The 21,912-nt window shown below is 43.0% G+C and overlaps 1 protein-coding gene across 2 annotated transcripts in view; it reads left to right on the top strand.

The window, feature by feature from the left end:
• Positions 1-21,912, top strand: part of LOC127646285 (A-kinase anchor protein 13-like) — a 69,240-nt gene that overhangs the window by 13,762 nt on the left and 33,566 nt on the right. The window contains exons 3-8 of one of the 2 annotated variants that reach the window (XM_052129812.1): positions 1,778-1,890; positions 5,763-6,046; positions 8,934-9,120; positions 9,939-10,041; positions 12,254-12,296; positions 13,344-13,452. In XM_052129812.1, the coding sequence (XP_051985772.1) occupies positions 1,778-1,890; positions 5,763-6,046; positions 8,934-9,120; positions 9,939-10,041; positions 12,254-12,296; positions 13,344-13,452 (839 nt within the window). Of the gene's footprint in view, positions 1-1,777; positions 1,891-5,762; positions 6,047-7,656; positions 7,794-8,933; positions 9,121-9,938; positions 10,042-12,253; positions 12,297-13,343; positions 13,453-21,912 lie in introns of those variants that run through there. The other variant, XM_052129821.1, reaches the window with a different exon arrangement.

Genomic DNA, 21,912 nt, shown 5'->3' with positions numbered 1-21,912 from the left:
TTGTGCACTTAACTTGAGTAGTACAATTTTGTCATCCATCCATCCATCCATCCATCCATCCATCCATTCCATAAGTATTACAGACGTGTGTCTGTGTGTCTAACAGCATTTCTTCTGTCATTCTGAATCTGAGACGTCTTTCAGTTAACCACCATGCACATTATATTCGTTACCTGCAATAAAACTTCTGTCAGTGCGTGTTCTTTGCTGCCTGTGTAATTTGATAAGTTGGTAAAGAACATCAGGCTTTCAATGCGTTATTTACTGTAGGTTAATTGATCACGCAGACTCTTCATTAGGCAACTATTCTTTATTTAAGGCTATTCTTTTCTGGCAACCCTAGAAGATGGCCTCCATTATGATTGGATAACCCCCAAAGAGAGAGAGACGTGCCTTTGTTTTAGGAACATCAGACGATGTCTATTTTTTTTATTTTATTTCAAAGAGCAATGTTTTCCATGATACAGTTTGTTAGTAAGTACAACTCAAGTTTGAGCAATTGTGAGGTGGCAAAGGAGCTTAAGAGCACGTTAGTGGGAAGTTCTTGTAAAGAGGAGAATCATAACTTTGTTTGCAAGTGCATCCAAACCACCCCACACATGATAAAGGACTGAGAAGGGAGATTTTCCTGTTGAGTTAAATAGTGTATTTCAACCATACAGAATGTTTTAATGGTCCTATTGTGGACACACATGGCCTATTTTGCTTTTTATTCCTGTTAGACTTCCCTGGCAGGATTTTCTTGAACACACGACTTAACTGGAATCACTGTGAATGCTCTTTTTGTCTTGTATTGTATCTTATAATAGATAAATGCTTAAATGGTGTGAGGAGATTGATTGATGACTTCCTCTTCACTTTAAATAGCCATAGTATTTTTAAATACAAAAACAGAGCAAACTGTAATGTTTGTGGTCAATTGATATGAAAGGGAAATCAACCTATGAATGACTTCCTTATAGTTGTCTCTGCATATGGGATAGGAGAAAGTTTCATCAAAGAAATTACACACATCACATCTAAATGATATTTTGAAATACGGAAAATACTTTTATTCATAGAAGGTAACTGTATAAAGTACTTGAACTCTGAAGTTCTTCTCAAAGCGCGGACGGTCATGACCTCTGTTCTCAGTAATGTTGTCAGTTGTTTGTCTGCAGCTGAGGTAATAATGTTTACTTTTACTGAAGCTTTCGTTCATTAAGAGCACACATTCAGAGAAAGGGCAGCTGTAGTGGTCTTATCAGGACTTCTCCTCCTTTTCCAAAGTTGTGGAGCCACCTGTGGTGTGTGTGACAGCTGACAAAGCTCACACTCTTGTGACAGATCTCAAGTCCTGCAGCCTTCAGAGCAGCTCTGTACACTTATACAAAGATTGTATAGAGCGTGTGTTTTTATAAAGACTTCATGAGAGAGAAAAAGAGAGACAAGGGTACTTTTTTGTAGATTATGGAACCTACTGAGGTTTCTCGTGATGGTTTTGTTGCCCACATGATATGGTTTTGTTACCCACGCAATAAGGGGGAGGGCAGTGCTGACGGTTGCTTCAAGCTTTTCACACCGTATGAAGTCTGACACACATTGCTCTGGTAAATACATTCGCTGTTGTACGACGATCCATCCTGAAGGGGAAATAACACATTTTGATTAAGATGACATTTGAACAGTAATGTATTTCACCAGATCAGTAGATAACAAACTAACACATAAATCTGTAAAGTATGAATCTGTGAGTTTGTAAGTCAGTGTTGTGAGTGTGCTTCTGTGTGTGTTGCAGAGAGTTTGCAGTTTTGCACTTGCAACTCAGAAGCAGTCACATTTCGAGACTCGGGCAGTGACACGGATTGGTTTCTTAGTCCAGACACTGGAGAGGATAACAGCTACAGAAAGGTGAGAAAGAGACAGTAACAAAGTATTTTTTTTAAACATATTTTATTAAGAAAACTCGTCGACACTATGCAAGAGTTATCCGTGGTTGTCATGGTGCTGCTAAGATGTTTTTAATGGTTGCTAGTAGGGCTGGACTTTCAAATGAAACACCATCTTAATTTTAATGATCTCAATATCGATTTTTAAATCCCAAGATAGATCTTTTACTCTAAAAGTTGTGCAAGTTTAGTTTGACTCGTTCCGTGTAATGTGTGTTCAAAGATGAGATCCACACAATCATTTCTCTTTTAATATCCTTCATGTTCTTTACAGTCATTCAACAAAAACAATAAAAATAGAAACATTTAATTCTATTCACACATTGCACAGTTAAGACATAATACTCAGAAACACTTAGATTAACTCCCACCATTCTTAAAGAGACAGAACCAGTTTAGCATTTGTTCTTCAGATCAATATAAATACTATGGTTTTCCTTCCATATGAGCAATTCAAGCTTGAAGTACATCTGTTTTTACGAGCTGCGTCAATAGGTGGCAGAGCGCCTCAACAAACCTCACAAGCAGCGCAGCCATAGAATGAGAACCGCTCTCTGAGGTGGAAGCACAATCAAATAAAGGAATCTTAAGACGTGATTTTTAAAGTTTCCACTACTTTTGACTTGACACAGCTTCCTAAAAATGCAGCGTTTATGGCGCTGAATACCAGTGAGTTGCTCCGTACGCACCCATCTGAGGCACCCGCATGTACATAGAGCAACACTTAACAAAAGCGCAGACGGAACCCATTAACATGTCCCGTGAGAACTGGACACATTGATGAACTCAATGCAAAACAGATTGCTGTCAACTGTAGGCTTGTTCAATGTTATGAGAATAAAAACAACAATATATGGAGTTCTTAAGCCACATATTGTATCAATGCTTTATATATCTACCACAATAATGCAATTTATTTCAAACGAAATTTCAATGCATATTATACTGTATATTTATTATAGGCCCTACAGATTGTATTCATAAATAGTTGAAATGTAATGCATTATTTACATGAATTATCTTTATTTGGGGGCCTTTCACAGCAAATAATCATGTATGTGATGGATTGCAATGAATTTGATTAATTAATCAGCATGTCATGTAATTCATTTGATTAAACATTTGAATTGATTTACAGCCCTAATTTACATAATGTACCAAATTTGAAAGTCTACTGTATAATTAAAAGCATTACCTTAGAGATAATTTCTCTCTCATGTAAGCAATATGGAAATTGTAACTGAAATATTCCCAAATTAATTTTAATTGAATCAGAGAGCTTACCCAGCTCTAGTTGCTAGGGCATTGCTGGGTGGTTGCTAGGGTTTTCTGGGTGTTGCTAGGTAATTGCTAACTGTCCCAAACCAAAACACCTCTTATATGATAGGATCAACCTCCCTAACATATTCTGGTCCCTAGATATGCCTTGGGCCCCTCCTTCAATGTATTTTTTATTCCTCCTTTATTTTTTATTGTCTGTTGAAAATTATAAATCTGATTGCTTAGTAAAGTAATAGCATACTTCTTCACAACAAGCCATATGATTTGAGGTAGAATTCTTGCAAATACAACTACTGCAATGAGAAGAAATACAGAAATATGCAACATATTCAGCTCTTGTATTACTATGGAAGCCCAACATTGCCAGTTGAGTTTTTAATGTGTAAATTCATGTGGTCAGGTTATCTCAGTTCTATGTTCTGACTTTGTCAGTTTTTAGGACACCTAAATGTTAAAAGCTGCGTTTTTTTCTTCTTCAATGTGACCATGATGGTTATAAGTTCCCTAGAACTGTTTCAAACCTCATACACACATGCTTATAAACCACCCCCTCCATTTCCTCATACACATACTCAAAGGAAGCTATTTCGGGGGAACATGAATAGGGGATTTTCATCCTCCCAGAGCCCCAACAAAAACCTCAACTTGTTTTAGAAGCTCAAATTCTCTTCACCTTTCTTTCCCTTACATCACACTCCACAATAGACCAACTAAAAGCTCCCACCCTACAGATTAGTCATATGTACAGTGATGTGTATCAAAGTAGGATTCAGATATACGCTACACTTGACTGAAGCGGTTGGGGAAAAGATAACGTAATATCATGGACAATCAGCTCTCGTTTTGTCGCAAGAGTATTTGGTCAAAGATATACGTAGCATTCGAGTGCGTGATAGATGTTTCCCACCATTGTGATTCCAAAATACCACACACCTATTCACGACATGACATTAATTTGTATTGCATGTGTCAGTGATCGTTCTGGAAGAGAGAGATGACGGTGAGAAAAACTGCAGCTTTTAATACAAAAGTACAGTACGTGTGTAGTTAAAACTCTTCATGAGATTTTCTTACATTTCCCTTGTGATAAATGAGGGCAGGGTTACAATTTACGAGGCCCCAAGCAGCCATACAGCCTGAGGCCCCCTTTTGGCATGCAACAAGGGGAAATTATTTAAAAAACTAATTATTTCTAACATCCATTGCAGCCAAGTGCATTCAAAATGTAATTTAAACAAAAGTCTAGTTAAGGATAATGAATGCATGTTTTTCCGCTAAATGAATACCAGCTAGAATGGTAATTCATTTATAATACATTAAATAGAATTTATATGCACCAATACAGTAATACATGTTTTATTTATTCATTTATTATTTTTTATAACTATCTACATATATTTGTACAAAACATTCTTTTAAATGATTAGGATGTGCAAACATTACAAATTCACTCACTTATATTTTGTAACCCAGATGATTTTTTTTTTATTATAGTCCAGCCAAGTTTATAATTGTTATATGATATTATATTATTATTTTGAGGATTTGTTTTATACAATAGTGATATGTTTCTGTTGTATTTACTTCACCTTCACCTTCATCAGCTTTTATTTTGACAGAACAATGATGTGCACTGCAGTGCAAACTGTATTTAAAAGTTTACCATGTTACTTATTGCAAATATGATGAAACGCAGTCACCTCCTACATTTCTGTGATACTGCATCACGTTTTTAGATTTGTATAATAACTTTAAGCAGCATCAAATGTTTGGAATTTCATGAATGGGTCCACATGCACTTTTTGGTAACAATAAAAATAATTATTATTATTTTTGCAGGTTAGATCTATTCAATGTAAATGAAGTGCTGCATTGCCATTCACAGTCGCTGTACAGTGTACAGACAGCTATAGATTGTTAAATATATGCAAGGATGGCCAATCACAATTCAGTATGCAAATAGTTGTTAAAAAGAAGATCAATCACAATTCATTGTGTAAATAATACAATAACATCAAAGCTGTATATTGTTACTATTTTGAAGGGTGAATATTCTATCAGTCCAAGTCAATGGCAGATTTTAAGATTTTATCTTAAATTTCATAAGTATATTGTTTACAAATTTCAGAAACCGATAGCAACACCTAAGGTTGATATTATCTATAAAAGTACGTTTAAATAGAGTCTGAATGTTAAGCAATCCAAGCTGAACTATTTGCAGGAAATTGTGAAGAAGAGGAGAAATTAAATGTTTAATAATAAAGAATATTAATACAGTGCTGCATTGAAAGATTTTTAACTATTAAAACTTTCAAAAAGCATTTTTTTCCTCCACAACTCCAAAACCACAAATACCCAAAGGTATTTCTGTCTTCTCAACACTCAACACTCTTCCTATTCTACATACCATACATGCTTAAGGCGTTTATGATAAAACCATTTTCCTGAACACAGCCATTAAATATATTGTAGACAGCATAATGGCATTCTTAAACTGTAATACTTTGTTGTGCTGAATAATGTTCTGCTGTTTGATGGGGTTTTGTTGCTCAGGGGCAGGAGGCAGTTGGGGGAGGTGACAGCACGAGCGAGGTATCCGTCTCCTGCTCCTCAACTGATGACACAGCCAGTTTAGGACATCCCAGCTCCTCAGCCGAGAGCTCAGAGGAGGTGCGGCAAGGAGTGGAGGCAGAGGAGGAGGCCAAAGACAGGTTAACTGAGGTCCCGCTGCACTCCTCTCTCCTCCGATCCACAGACCGGTCACTCTCTCCATTCCGCAGACACAGCTGGGGGCCTGGGAAGAACCAGGGAGGGGAAGGAGAAATGAACGAGCGCAGGTAAGAGGAGTCAATTTCAAGCAAATGAGATGTGAGCATTTGTAAAAGAATTAGCAATGCTCTAAAAAGGAAAATGACCTCCATTTATACCTCACCAAAACACAACAACTTTTGTTTGTCATTGATACCCTGAATACACTTCCAATGTGAACACACTGAATGCTAATGCATTAGCACCTTTAACACAAGAGACCCAAATGACATTGCATGCTCTGGGAATTACATCATATGACCCAAGCTTCTTTGTCCTCTTTGCATGCTCCTTCAGTCTCCAGTCATTCAATTCACTTTTGTATCTTTCAGATTTGCATTCACACTTGTTTCTTCCATAGTTCATCTAAACAAAATGAGGGCAGTTTCACTTTTATGTATTGCTGAGGTTTTAAGTCATAGCAATTCATGTCTTCTCTTTGACATCTCATATTGTCATTCCATCTCATAGCTTTTCATCTCATCTGTCCATTTTCAGTTCTGTTCGAAGTACAGGAGATGAGAAGCCTGTATTTTATAGAAGAAGGTATACTGTTTTCTTTTATATACTGAAAAATCCAAGTATCTTGAGAGTTTCCAGTATTTCAATTGCTATGTCCAATAGAAACAAAAATCCCTATAGAGTGCAGCCGTGACTGGACACTTTTTGTTTTTTCATTCATTTTCTCCATAGCAAGTAAAAAAATAAATAAAGAATTCTAAGAAATGAACCAAACCAACCAGCTCCCAATGTAACAACATATGATTCAAATCAAATCCATGTTTGAAATTCGGAGGGGGTGGGGGGGGGGGAGACTAAGGTGCAAGAGTTTTACGAGACAATGAACTACTAATCCCATGAAGCATTGCGAATTATGTAATTGGCTAAAATCATAGATTAGAAGTATAAAACACAGTTTATTTGAAGTTTATTGTAAAATATCCTAACATATGCAAACGTATAAGTTGTTTAAGAATGCATTTATTAGCCACTGCAGAGCTTTTTAGCATTGAGTCCTGTTCCCATGTTTACAGCACCTTCTCTGATTGGTCAATCTTGCTTGAGAATTATGGATAGTGTAGTTCTTCAGAGAATTTGTCAATCTTTTTTAAATTTAAGTTGAAAGCATATTTAATTATGCGTTATACAGTAGCATATACCTTATTTAACAACCTTAGAGCTGCTGGTAGGTCTGTCTTGAAAGCTTTACATATTGTTTTATTAAAAATAATCTCTATGTGAATTATCATCTATGTAAACAGATAATCAACCCTATTACTATAAAATCAATGTATACTAAAAAAATGCTCCTTTTTCCACTGTACTTCCTCTCCAACTTGTTTGTGCCCACTGGCGCCCCCTTTTTGTTCAGTCTTAGCTGGTGCCCCTGTGAGCCGCACCTCTGTCGCGACCTGGAAGAAGGTAGAGAGCTTATCAGGTACTGAGAGTGTGTGACCGCGTTTTGTGCGAGCTTCCTGCATAGCCAACTGAAGAGCCATCCCCTTTGACTAGCACCAAGAGCTTTTGCATTGCATTTGCATTACTTGTTTGTCTAAGAGCAAAGTAACACTGAAAATGAGAGAGAGAGTGCTGGCAAAGGCCCTGTTTTGTGCTGACTCGCTCAGATTTGATATTTCTTAGAAAAGTGATGGCTTAAAAAAGGTAGACACTAGTGTGGTGGTGGAGTTACTCAGGGGAAGTATCAGCTGCTGGTTTTGTTGCTTCTTTGTGCATGATGACTAACATTGTCTTTCATGTATCTGGTACAGAGGACAGGTAAGAGGAAGATTTTAACAAACTTCTTTCAGATTGTTGAAAATAATTTGACACTACTTAAAAAATGTACACTGTAAAAACTGTTTGTTAAGAAACAGGACAACATGTGCTTCATATGGTAACATTTACAGTATATTAACAATATTCAAGTTAACAAAATAATTTATTATGACTGAATCAACCTAACAACTGAGGTCAGAGTGTAGAATGCATGCTCGCATACAATTCACACCTCACAATTCACAAAAACTTCTCAGATTTGACTCAGGTTTGCTATTTTTGTGATGTCAGTGCTGCTTACTTGTCTGCTGTCGCTTTTTCGAGTAGATCTGATGTCTCAACAACTATCAGTAGCTCCGCTATTTGTGAAAATCTCCTTTGTAAAGTTTTGTCTTGCGTGAATTCCCCACCTGGGTTTAAGCAATAGATTTTTAGTTGTCTCAGTTTTTTGAACGGACTTCTGTGCTTCTGTGTTGGGCGTATAGTTTTTGAGTATCTACTTTGCATCAGGTGGGTCAATAATACACCACACACTGAACCAATGTGTGTAAGCAAACAAAATTGAATTATCTATCTATCTATCTATCTATCTATCTATCTATCTATCTATCTATCTATCTATCTATCTATCTATCTATCTATCTATCTATCTGTCTGTCTGTCTGTCTGTCTGTCTGTCTGTCTGTCTGTCTGTCTGTCTATCTCCCTCCCTACCTACCTACCTACCTATCTCCCTCCCTCCCTATCTATCTATCTCCCTCCCTATCTATCTATCTATCTATCTATCTATCTATCTATCTATCTATCTATCTATCTATCTATCTATCTATCTATCTGTCTATCTGTCTGTCTGTCTATCTGTCTGTCTGTCTGTCTGTCTGTCTGTCTGTCTATCTATCTCCCTCCCTACCTACCTACCTATCTATCTCCTCCTCCCTATCTACCTCTCCCTATCTCCCTATCTATCTATCTATCTATCTATCTATCTATCTATCTATCTATCTATCTATCTATCTATCTATCTATCTATCTATCTATCTATCTATCTATCTATCTATCTATCTATCTATCTATCTATCTATCTCCCTCTCTGTCTGTCTGTCTGTAATGCTGATATGTTTGTGGTGTTGTCTGTTGTAGTTATAGTTTGGAGGGTCTAGCAGCAGAGGTTGAGGATGGGAAACGTTGGGTTACACAGTCTGGAGGTCCTTCTAAGGATCACAGAGGAGATCAAAGACAAGAGAGTGAGGAAAGGGGCTCTTTAATGTCTCTCACAGAAGAGGGTCCTGAATCGGACTTGGGAGAATGCAGCAGTCCAGGGGGACAGGTGAGCAGTTTGGGTTAAAACAGAAATGATCTAAGTTGTTACATTTGTCCTCAGTTTTCCCCCAAATCACTTTCTATGGTGGTAGCATGGTACGGTGATGATATAAGATGATAATACCACGGTACTTTGATATACTATGTGGTTCAATAGACCACATTGAAAATCAGGTATTCAAAGTGTAATTCAAACCTGCAAAATAAAGAGAACGTTTTAGAATTTGTAAGTATTCAAATAAATGTTGTGGCATTGATTTAAAAAGCAATATTTAAGGGTCTGCATTATTTTCTAGGTCACCAAAGAAATGTAAGCAAATTTGTAATATTAACAAACTTAGCTGCTTTGTACAACAGATTTCTTTGTTTTCATTGAAGCATACAAGATACTTTTAACTTGGATCATCAGTTTTAAAAAATTAGAAAAAGCTAAATATAAGCATTTTTACTAGTGATTGGGAGCACTTTACTTTTCAGTACTGTGCTCCATTTACATACTATAAAATAGCAACAACTACAGGAATTACTAGGTACTAACCCTAACCTTAACCCATATTACGTACATATAGTTACCTAATATTACTCAGAACTTTCTTGGGTAAGTACACTGGAAATATACTGAAAATACACATACTGTAAAACAAAGTGCAACCTAGTTATTTTTACAGTGTGCTGTAGCTACTTGTGGACTCCAATATATTACTGAAGTGAATGATTACTACATTCATGTACCACTTCAACCACTTTTTGTTTCTTTATGTAAGTGTCTAATATACTTCTGTGTACTCTACATTAGCACTTATCTGATTTTGTGATCACTTTCAGAAATCAAGGAAGTATCTTCCATTAAGACAAAGCTGTCCATCTGTGACTCTACCTCTCACAAAATCAGTCTCTATGCTTTCCATCAGCCAAAGGGACATGGATAGTAAGTTGCTTGATTTCCTTTTCTTTTCCCAGTATTGTGTTTCTTTACATTCATGGTGCTTGTGCTATTTACATGTGAATATATATTGAACTATATGCCGTTTTTTAAGACCAGTGTATTTGAATGTTTGTTAGAAATGTACCTAGCTGGTAGAGTACCATATTTTATACTTTATTCCTAATTCAGAATACTAAGCTTGTGGTCTCCTGCTAAGCTATTGTTCTCCTTGAAATTTCACATGACCCTTCTTTGGAATTTCAGAAAAGATATCAACAATGTGTCAAATTGTTTTCAGATTTTACACGATACCAAAGTCTGCAATCAAATGTCTGAGATTTCAATATGATCTCAAACATTTCTTCCATTGGAGATGTTTTTATTTATTTTTATTTTTTTAGCACAGCTCCTGACATCTGGGTTGTGTTAGTTGTCCTTCTCTCATTTTAGGCATAACAAAACAGCTAAATCATCTGCTTTAATAAGTACTTGCTCTGACTTTTCCATCCATTAATGCAACCGACCAGTGGTAGGAAGGATTCGGCGAAAGAGACAGATCTCTTTTTCCTTCAACCTCTCACCGATCCTCCCTAAATCTAAAACTGTCTTTACTGTCAGCTCTTCATCTAGTGATGAGGATGACACCATAAGTAAGTTGCAGTAGTAACAGGATTGTCAAAAAAGTAACACATTCAGTATAGTGCACTCCAGTTTCCACTTCCTAGTAGATGCCCTTTGATTCACAGTAGATAGATGATCCTAAATCTGCTTGTCACCATTAAGACATAACCCTTATGTGTTTGAAATATACATGTATAGTGACCCTATTTTCTGAATGTTCAACAGTTATTCATTTTTGGGTTACCAAACCACATATTTCGTAAAGGTGCACTCAGCAATTTGACCAAAAAAAAAAAAGCAGTATTTGTCTGGTCATGTGATCTTAACATTGCAGCCCCTAACATTGAGGGGACCCACTCCATGTATAATAAAACAACCTATATAAGGTTACTGATGTAACTTGAGTAGTCATCTCATGATTTTTTTATGACCCATTTTCCCCCATGGAGCACAAAAGGAGAAGCTTTTAAGAATGCCCGAGCCATGTTTTCCATACTATGAAAGCATATAGTGACCATAGGCTGTCAAGCCCCCAAAAGCACCATAAAATTGTAATTTGAGTAGTACTTAAGACTTGCGTACTATATTCCAAGTCTCCTAAAGCCATACAATAGCTTTGTGTGAGGAAAAAAATTGAATATATTTCTGGAATTTCCATTAGATAGAGTTGAGACTGTCACCTTCTTGTGGTTGTCATACACAACAGTAGCAAAATAGCGCCCTCAGCTGACAACTGTTATGAATCTGAATATGCCATTAAAACTGAAGGATCTGCTTCAACTACTACACCATGAGAACACGCAAAATGATTTACAGGCAGAAAGCAAATCAAACTCTTCTGATTGGCAGATCAAAGAATGTGTCCATGTACTGGAGAGATATCTCAGGACACTTATTCCAGTGATATTTTTCACGAAGGAGTAACATTTTCTGCATACCATTCCATAAAAAATTTCTAACAGCACCTTTAAGTCATTATTTATACGTTTAAATATGCGTGAATGCAAATTAGGTTTAAAAGCTATGGTGGAGGGGAAGATTTTCAGTGAATAACATCTTAAATTTTATTCTGTGACTCTAGGCTTTAGAAAATGTCCATATTAGTGCATTAGTCGTATGGGCTACTTTTATGCTTTTTTGTTTGTTTTTTTGTTTGTTTGTTTGATTGTTTTGTCATTGACAGTCCTTGGTTTTAGCTTTAAATTCCCATCCAATACACTTGGTTTTGAGATTGGCACGTACTGAAATATTTAACCTCGCCTATCATGTGGTGGTTAGACTGTATGGCACGGAAGTGTTTTTTTCTGTATTTTATGATTCAATGAGAGATGCTGAAAAATATTTTCACAAGACTGACTATATATGATGGCACCTACAGTATTTCAAATATTCTGTATTGATCACACTACCAAAAGTGACTTGCACAAAGCACGTCCATAGCATGATGAGTCATTTTAAACAGGTCAAATTCCTCTGCCAAACACATACTCTGCAAAAAGACAGTTTTGCATGTGTATGTAAATTAGACTCCACCATGAGGCTATGGAGGTTGTTTGTTGTTGGTTATGCTAATTTGCCTCCGTTGTATTTGCAGGCATGAGGTCATTCACAAGCACCACCAATTCCATGGGATACAGGTAAGACCCCTTGCAGTATTTTGGATAATTACATCTTGACATTACAACATCCATCCACCCACCCATCCATCCATCCCATAAGTATTGCAGGGACAACATCTATCCATCCATCCCATAAGTATTGCAGGGACTATATCCATCCATCCATCCATCCATCCATCCATCCATCCATCCATCCATCCATCCATCCATCCATCCATCCATCCATCCATCCATCCCATAAGCATTGCAGGGACAATAACCATCCATCCATCCATCCATAATTATTGCAGGAACAATATCCATCCATCCCATAAGCATTGCAGGGACAATACCAATCCATCCATCCATCCATCCATCCATCCATAACATAAGTATTGCAGGGACAACAACCATCCATCCATTCATCCCATAAGTATTGCAGGGACAATATCCATCCATCCATCCATCCATCCATCCCAAAAGTATTGCAGGGACAGTACACATCCATCAATCCATTCATCCATCCATCCCATAATTATTGAAGGAAAAATATCCTTCCATCCATCCCATAAGTATTGCAGGGACAAAACCCATCCATCCATCCTGTAAGTATTGCAGAGACAGTATCCATCCATCCATAAGAATTGCAGGGACAATACTCATCCATCCATCCATAAGAATTGCAGGGACAATACTCATCCATCCATCCATCCCATAAGTATTGCAGGGACAATATCCATCCATCCATCCATCCCATAATTATTGCAGGAACAATATCCATCCATCCATCCCATAAGTATTGCTGGGACACCATCCATCCATCTGTCCATCCGTCCATTCATCTGTCTGTCCATCCATACCATGGCAATATTTCATTAACATGGTACATATCAAAGTACCATAGTATGGCCATCTGATGTCCTCACTGTACTATGGTATCATCACAGTACTTATTTAGGTGAAAACAGTTGTTACCATGCCAAATTGTCCCCAACTTATTTCCTGCAGTTCTTTTATAGAACACTTGAGGATCACTCTGGTACTTCAGCACAGTTTTGTACATCTTTAGCTCTTCCTTTATTTCAGCATCACAGAGGAGGAACCTGGACCTTTAAGAGATGATTTTGAAAAAAGTTGCACCAAAGTGAGCCGAACTTTCAGCTACCTGAAGAGCAAAATGTACAAGAAAACCGGAGTGAGTGATTTTCATTAGTTTTACATTTGACTGATTCATAAAGATGACTGTATGCAAATTTCATGCATCAATCAAATTCAAGAGAGGAATTTACCCTTTTACTTAAGTGAATGGAGAAGTAAATGGTCTCATAGCTTGGAGGGATCTTTCTGAGAGGAAAAAAGACAGGAAGATGGGGCCCATTGCTGTTGCCTCATGCACTGTTAGCTCTGCATTTGCCCTTTTAAAGGACCAGTGCTATATTTACAAACAGTAAATAAAAAACATTTTATATTTAGAATTTAAAATATAGAACACTGTATCATCATCTACAGTACTGCCGTAATAAAACATGTAGTGGTCTCTAATAGACACTATTTGGACTCTATCACACTTAAATATGTGTGAATGTCAGTGCATACATAAAATATAAACTAAAATGTAATTTATTTTAAACAAACATAGCTCAAATACAATTTAAAGCAAAGCATTTCATGAAAATAAGTTTGTTGGGTTTTAAATGATAAAACTATAGTTCCCCTTCTGTCGCTCTCTCCACGTTGTGTCAGAGAAGCGACACTAGGGGTCTCTCTTGAGCGCCAATATTCACCTCTTAACTATGAAAAAAGGCCAATGAGAGTTGGCAACCAGTATTTGCATGTCCCGCCCCCGGACATACGGGTATTTAAGCGGCGCAAATACGGGAGTTCATTCAGAAAATTTCTTCGGAGCCGATGGTCGTGTCTGCAACTGCTGCATACTACACACACCGAGTTCCTGTCATCCCTCTGCTGCATAAACTGTTGGATTCCACGGCGCACAACAGCGGCTTTCTCTTGTTTGCACGGCTGTGCATTCCTGCCCCTGGGCGCATCGACAGTGCAGATTTAAAAACTCTCACAAGTTTTTTCCCTAAAAGAGTGATTTTATTTAAAAGAGTAATTTCCTCTAAAAGAGCAAAACACAGCGGCGTTGAACGTCCTTTTAAGGATGCGTCTTTATAAAGATGCCCTTCCGCCCCTGTGTTGTTTCTGGATGCGGTAGAGTGCTCTCCGCTTCCGACGGCCACAGGCGCAGTCTCGTGTGTCTGGGTAGCGATCACACCGAGGCTGCGTTTGTGGATGGTTCATGTTCTCACTGCGAGAACATGACCATGACAACGTTGCGGTTGCGGCTTGCTTACAACCGTGAGCAAGCCACTCCAGCCGCCCCCCGTATTGCTCCTTCTTCCCACGGGATTGAGGACGATGCGGCTGGCGATGGAGGCGATTTGGGGATGGCAGCGGGTGCAGCTCCGCCGGGTACGCCCCCTCGGACCACCCGCGCCCCAGCACGCTCGTTGATTCCCGTCCTTGCTCGAGGCGGCGGCGACTCGCCTCACAGCCAGTCAGCCAACCCTCTTGCGATGGAAGCCGATGAGCTCGCCGCGACATCGGAGGGCGCGGCATCTGATGCAGAGGACTCCCCTGGGCTGCCGCCTTCGGGCTTGCACGCCCAGGCTGAGGCTGACGCACAGATGTCCGACATGCTTTCCCGGGCAGCCAACATCGTGGGCTTGGATTGGAACCCTCCGTCCTCCCCACAGCCATCACGGCTGGATGACTGGTTCCTGGGGTCTGCGCGCCGCTCACAGCCTCGCCCCGGTTCCGCTTTTCCGGAAGTGCATGACGAGCTGACGTCTTCGTGGAGAGCACCCCTCTCCACTCGTCACACCACCACAGGCTCGTCCGCCCTCGCCACCCTCGACGGCAGAACGCGCCACGGGTACGCGCCGATTCCCCAGGTGGATAGGGCGGTTGCGATCCATCTATGCCCCGGTACCCCTACCACCTGGCGAGGTCGCCCCGTACTCCCTTCCCAGACCTGTAGAGCAACCTCCTCGCTGACAGCGAAGGCCTACAGCGCCACCGGACGCGCCGCTTCCGCCCTTCATGCCATGGCTCTCCTGCAGGTCCACCAACCAAGGCAATTCGCAACATGCACGGGGGTGGCACTGATCCCAACACGCTGCAGGAACTGCGCTCAGCAACCGACCTCGCCCTGAGAGCGACGAAGGTCACAGCGCAAGCGCTCGGGCAGGCGATGGCCACGCTAGTGGTCCAGGAACGTCAACTGTGGCTGAACATGGTCGAGATGCGTGAAGCCGACAAGACTCGCTTCCTCAACGCCCCTGTCTCCCAGTTCGGCCTCTTCGGCGACACCGTCGAGGACTTTGCCCAGCAGTTCTCCACGGTAAAGAAGCAGACGGAGGCCATCTCTCACATCATGCCTCGCATGAAGGCTCCCAGGCGCTCCTGAGACAACGCACCCAGAGTCCAAGAAGTTAGCTCCGGAGGTGGTAAGACCGCTTCGTCCCCCGGTGGAGGGCCGGGAGGAGAATCCTGTGTTTTTTCATTTGCCGCACCCCTTAACGGGGGCTGCGGTACCCAAATTCTCAATAAAAGAGCTATTTCCTTTGTCTCTGGGGCATATGGTCCGCAAATGCCGTTCTCACGGCACTCTGCTTTCAGGCCTCAACAGTCCCGGCTCCATGGACGCTGGTCTCCCGCCTTCAGCCCCACGACTGTTCCTCGGCCGGCCGGTTCAGACGAGTCCAGAGGACGCCAGCGTCAGACCTCCTCCTCAGTCACTGAACCCGCCCCTGCCGGGTGCGCTGAGCAAGGTAAGTGCTTTGAGTTTATTCTCAGCACCAGAGCCTCGGACGCCACGTTGCCTCCCGACGCCACGCTACCTGTTCCGCACCGCTGCGAAGCCCGCCGGTACGCCCAAAAAACCCGTCCCCTTGGTGCCCCTAGCACGGAGTTTAGAGGTGTGGCTTTCACTGCCCAACCCGTCACGCTGGCTGCACCGAACCATTCGACTCGGTTACGCAATTCAGTTTGCCAGGTCTCCGCCCCCCTTCGTGGGCGTACATTTTTCCGCAGTACACGGCCAACATGCCCATTCCCTGCGTGAAGAAATCGCCTCCCTTCTATTAAAGGACGCGATAGAGCCTGTCTCTCCAACCGAAACGAAGAAGGGTTTCTACAGCCCTTACTTTGTTGTACCCAAGAAAGGTGGCGGCTTACGACCGATCTTGGACCTGCGAGTTTTCAATCGGACCTTGTCCAAACTCCCGTTCAAAATGCTCACCCAGAAACAAATTCTATCTCGTGTCCGGCATCTAGATTGGTTCGCAGCGGTAGACCTGAAGGACACGTACTTCCACGTCTCAATTCGCCCTCGACACCGCCCCTTCCTAAGGTTCGCGTTCGACGGCCAGGCGTATCAGTACAAAGTCCTCCCCTTCGGCTTGTCTCTGTCCCCTCGCGTCTTCACGAAAGTCGCAGAGGCAGCTCTCGCCCCGCTCCGAGAAGCCGGCATACGCATACTCAATTACCTCGACGACTGGCTCATACTGGCCCACTCCCGAGAGTTACTATGCGTACACAGAGACCAGGTGCTCAGCCACCTCAGCCGTTTGGGGTTTCAGGTCAACAGGGAAAAGAGCAAGCTCCGGTCCAGAGCATCTCTTTTCTCGGTCTGGAGTTAGACTCAGTCTCAATGACAGCACGTCTCTCCAACGAGCGTGCTCAGTCAGTGCTGAAATGCCTCGCTTCCTTCAAGCCAGGCGCCGTGGTCCTGCTAAAACGTTTCCAACAGCTCCTGGGGCATATGGCATCCTCCGCGGCGGCCGCGCCGCTGGGGTTGATGCATATGAGACCACTTCAGCACTGGCTCCGGACTCGAGTCCCGAGACGAGCATGGCGCCGTGGCACGCACAACGTAAAAGTTACCTCTGCCTGCCGCCAGACCTTCAAACCCTGGACAGACCTTTGCTTTCTAAGGGCTGGAGTACCCTTGCAGCAGGTGTCCCGACGCGTTCTGGTCACGACCGACGCCTCAAATTGGGTTGGGCGCCGTAGTGCAACGGGCGCGAGCTGCAGGCCGGTGGAACCGAGGCCCGCTGCGCTGGCACATCAACTGCCTAGAGCTGCTGGCTGTTTTTCTGGCCCTGCAGAAATTTCTTCCGTTAATTCGGCACAAACACGTCTTAGTCAGGACAGACAGCACCACAGTCGTAGCCTATATAAACCGCCAAGGCGGAGTATGCTCCCTCCACATGTCACAGCTCGCCCGTCGTCTTCTCCTATGGAGTCAGCAGTGACTGGAGTCACTGCGCGCCACTCACATCCCCAGCAACCTCAATGTGATGGCGGACGCGCTGTCAAGACAAGGCTTGCCCGGCGGAGAGTGGAGACTCCACCCCCAGTCGGTCCAGCTGATTTGGGACCGGTTCGGCAAGGCCCAGGTAGACCTGTTTGCCTCCCAAGAAACCTCCCACTGCCCGCTCTGGTATGCCCGACAGAGGCTCCCTCGGGGCAGATGCGCTGGCACACAGCTGGCCCACGGGCTGCGCTAAGCACGCATTTTCCCCAGTGAGCCTTCTTGCACAGGTGCTATGCAAGGTCAGGGAGGACGAGGAGCAAGTCATTCTGGTAGCCCCCTACTGGCCTACCCGGCTTGGCTTTCGGACCTCACGCTCCTCACGACAGCCCCTCCCTGGCTGAATTCCCCTGAGGAAGGACCTTCTTTCTCAGAGACGGGCACGCTCTGGCACCCGCACCCAGACCTCTGGAACCTCCACGCCTGGCCCCTGGACGGGATGCGGAAGATCTAGCCGGTCTACCATCTGTCGTCGAGATGTAATCAATCAAGCCAGAGCCCCTCTACCAGGCATCTTTACGCCCTAAAGTGGCGCTCTGTTCACGGACTGGTGATCTTCCCGAGCCGAAGACCCGCAGAAGTCGCAGTTAGGTCAGTGCTCGTGTTTCTTCAGGAGAGGCTGGAGAGGAGGCTGTCCCCTCCACCCTCAAGGTGTATGTCACCGCTCATCGCGCCCACCATGACACGGTAGACAGAAAGTCTCTTGGTAAGCACGACTTAATCGCCAGGTTCCTAAAAGGTGCCCGGAGGATAGCTCACTCCCGGCCTAACCTGTTCCCCTCCTGGGATCTCTCAGTCGTCCCTACGGGACTCCAGAGACCCCCCTTCGAGCCGCTTGACTCAGCTGGACTCAGGGCCCGCTCTCTCAAGACCGCCCTGCTGATCGAGCTCGCTTCCATCAAGAGGGTCGGGGACCTGCATGCGTTCTCTGTTAGCGACGCTTGCCTGGAGTTCGGTCCGGCAGACACTTTCGTGATCCTAAGACCGCGACCGGGCTATGTGCCCAAGGTTCCTACCTTACCCTTCAGGGATCAGGTAGTGAACCTGCAAGCGCTGCCCCGGGAGGAGGCAGATCCAGCCCTTTCACTGCTGTGTCCAGTACGTGCCTTACGTATCTACCTGGACCGCACACAGAGCACTAGACGCTCTGAGCAGCTCTTCGCCTGCTTTGGGGACAGCAGAAAGGGAATGCTGTCTCCAAGCAGAGACTCGCCCACTGGGTTGTCGACGCCATTTCCTGGCTTATCACATCCAGGCCGTGCCCCCCTTTGCGGTCCAAACCCACTCCACCAGGAGTGTTAAGGCCCTCATGGGCACTGGCTAGGGGCACTGCCCTAGCAGACATTTGTAGAGCAGCTGGCTGGGCAACACCTAACACTTTCACGAGATTCTACAATCTCCGAGTTGAGTCAGTATCGTCCCGTGTTCTCTCAGGTACCGAGCCCGTGAGAACTCGGTGGCACGCTCACGATCTGACCGGGTAAATCGCTTGCATCTAGCTCTTCCCCTAACCAGGGGAAACAGTGTGCCTTCATTCCCAGGAGATCTCAGGTTTGGGACACTGGTTGATTCCTCCCTAGCCCTCGTGGGTTTGCAGTTCAGCGGAGGAACTCGCCGACCCAAGCCACTGCGGGTACCGCAAGCTACCCTGCACTGGTATAGGTGCTCCACAGGTGAGGCCTCCTTCGACTCCCCTGTGTGTAACACCACGGTTCTGTCCCTCTGGCGAGTGGACTCCGTGCTTCCCTTAGGCAGTCACGGCTGCCTCGGTTGCCGTGCTGTATGTTCCCCTCTATAGGCTGGATCCACCACCGCACTCGACTTCTCCACAGAAGCCCTAAGTCAGGCCTCTGATGGGTTTGCCACTTAAACTTGCCTCCCCTCTCGGTAGGCGTGGCCTCCGCAGGGTCTTCTCCGCCCTGAATAAGGGCTAAGACCCCTTCCCTCAATGCATGTAAGGGCCCCTGCCTAAGTTGCTCTATGCGAGAAACATAGAGAGAAAAGAGGCCCGCCAGGCTTGGCCCGCTCCCAGGTTGGCGGCCAGCACCTTGTTCCCCTTCCGGGTAACGATAAGGAATCCTGATGGCTTAAATGGGGCATTGGGGAAGGGTACGTGCAGCCTGATACAGTTGGTCGCCCTGCACGTAAGAATACCTGCTCGCTCCTGTATCAGCAGTTCACGATACACGGCTCAGCCGTGGCACTGTTATAAGTGGACCCCTAGTGTCGCTTCTCTGACACAACGTGGAGAGAGCTGACAGAAGGGGAACGTCTAGGTTACGCTTGTGACCTCCGTTCCTTGATGGAGGGAACGAGACGCTGTGTCTCCCCTGCCACGTCGCTGAGCCGAGCCACTGTTGTGGCCGGACCATTTCGCTCCTCAGAAAAATCCTGAATGAACTCCCGTATTTGCTCCGCTTAAATACCCGTATGTCCGGGGCGGACATGCAAATACTGGTTGCCAACTCTCATTGGCCTTTTTTCATAGTTCAGAGGTGAATATCGGCGCTCAAGAGAGACCCCTAGTGTCGCTTCTCTGACACAACGTCTCGTTCCCTCCATCAGGGAACGGAGGTTACATACGTAACCTAGACGATACACAAATTGAAGCATTAATGGCACATGTCCGTAACAAATGTAATGAAGTACTGAAATAAACTTATATTTTGTTGTTATTGAATTCAATGATATTCGTACACCTTAAATGTGTCCTAATACTTTTTAGGGACCACTGCACATTCATTATTTGCGATTTAGCCTCTTATAAATTTCTCATTAGAGACTAATTGCAATGAGGACCTAGTTTCACATATATATATATATATATAATGATGTGGTTCGCTCTTCTTGGGGCACGTGGTGAGTTGTACGTGGATGCCGTGGAGAATGCCGAGAAGCCTCCTCATGCACTATGTCTCCGCTCAACAAGCCACGTGATAAGATGCGCGGATTGACGGTCTCAGACACAGATGCACCTGAGATTCGTCCTCCTCCACCCGGATTGGGGACTTACGGAGCATTGGGAATTGGGCATTCCAAATTGGGGAGAAAAAAAATTAAAAAAGAATGAAATTATAATGGTGTTTTTTAAACCAAAATGTTAACATTTGATCAGCATTTTGATGTTCTGAGAGCAACAACAACAGCTCACTGAAAAGAGGAAATAAGAGTCACAGCACCTCCCAGCTTGAGCTGATCACTTCCCACTGAATTAGAAGTGATGCTGAACTTTATGTCTCGAACAAAAGAGTCTTGCAAAGGCACTGCCTCCTACAGTAATGTTATATAGAAAGTTTTGCGAGGTACAGGGGCGCTATCAAAGGATAAAAACTTTAAAGGGAGGAGAGGTAAGTCGATTCTGAGTCACTGCCTCACTTTGAGAGTTATGATTTTCCCTGGGGTCTGTCGACTTTTTGTTGTGGTTAGTCTTGGGTTTTTTTTCTCTTCTCACTTCATGAAGTTCACAGTTTCTGTTTATGGTTAATTCTTTTGTCGTCTAACAATGGAAACATATAACTTTCCAGTCCTTAAGCTATAAGTGTATATTTTGTTTTACATTGTGCATCTTTGACATTATTATTTGATGTTGATGGAGAACCTTGCTTACAGTATAGGCTTATATATTACGTTGCCCTTATATTGCCAAACTTTTGTGGAGTTTCCATACAGTTGCTTAACATTTTGAGACCTTACAAGTGGGAAGCTGACATTTTTTGCAGGAGAACTTGACAACAATTGAGAGGATGTTTGTGCACAACTACATGAATCACAGTGACGTGTCTTCATTTTGCAATTTTTCAACATATTGCAGACTTAATATTGCATTTTGGTTTAGTAAATTGTTTAGTACAAATGCCACTAATGAAAATGATTAAAGTTAGGGAATTAAAGGGATAGTCCACCAAAAAAAAATCGGTTAAATCATTGTTTGCTCATCCCTGTATTGTTATAACCCCATAACACTTTCTTTTTCTTAACATAAAGGGAGAAATTGTGAAAATAGATTCTGCTCAGTGATGTCACACAATGGCAGTTAGAGTCACAATTACGAAATTTGACTGACAATTAATTGTCAAACAAATAATATTGATTATGACGATTAAATGTCTCGTTTAGGGCTTTCACTTTTGAACACGCTATGACCATATCAATGTTTATATTTGGCATGAATACCGGAGTGGTGGTGGTGTAGTGGTCTAAACCACAGTACTTGTAAACTGGTAATCAGAAGGTTGTTGATTCGATCCCCACAGCCACCACTATTGTGTCCTTGAG

Source organism: Xyrauchen texanus, chromosome 1 (assembly GCF_025860055.1).
Source record: "Xyrauchen texanus isolate HMW12.3.18 chromosome 1, RBS_HiC_50CHRs, whole genome shotgun sequence".
Taxonomy (NCBI): Eukaryota; Metazoa; Chordata; class Actinopteri; order Cypriniformes; family Catostomidae; genus Xyrauchen; species Xyrauchen texanus.
This window is presented reverse-complemented; position numbering and strand designations above follow the sequence as displayed.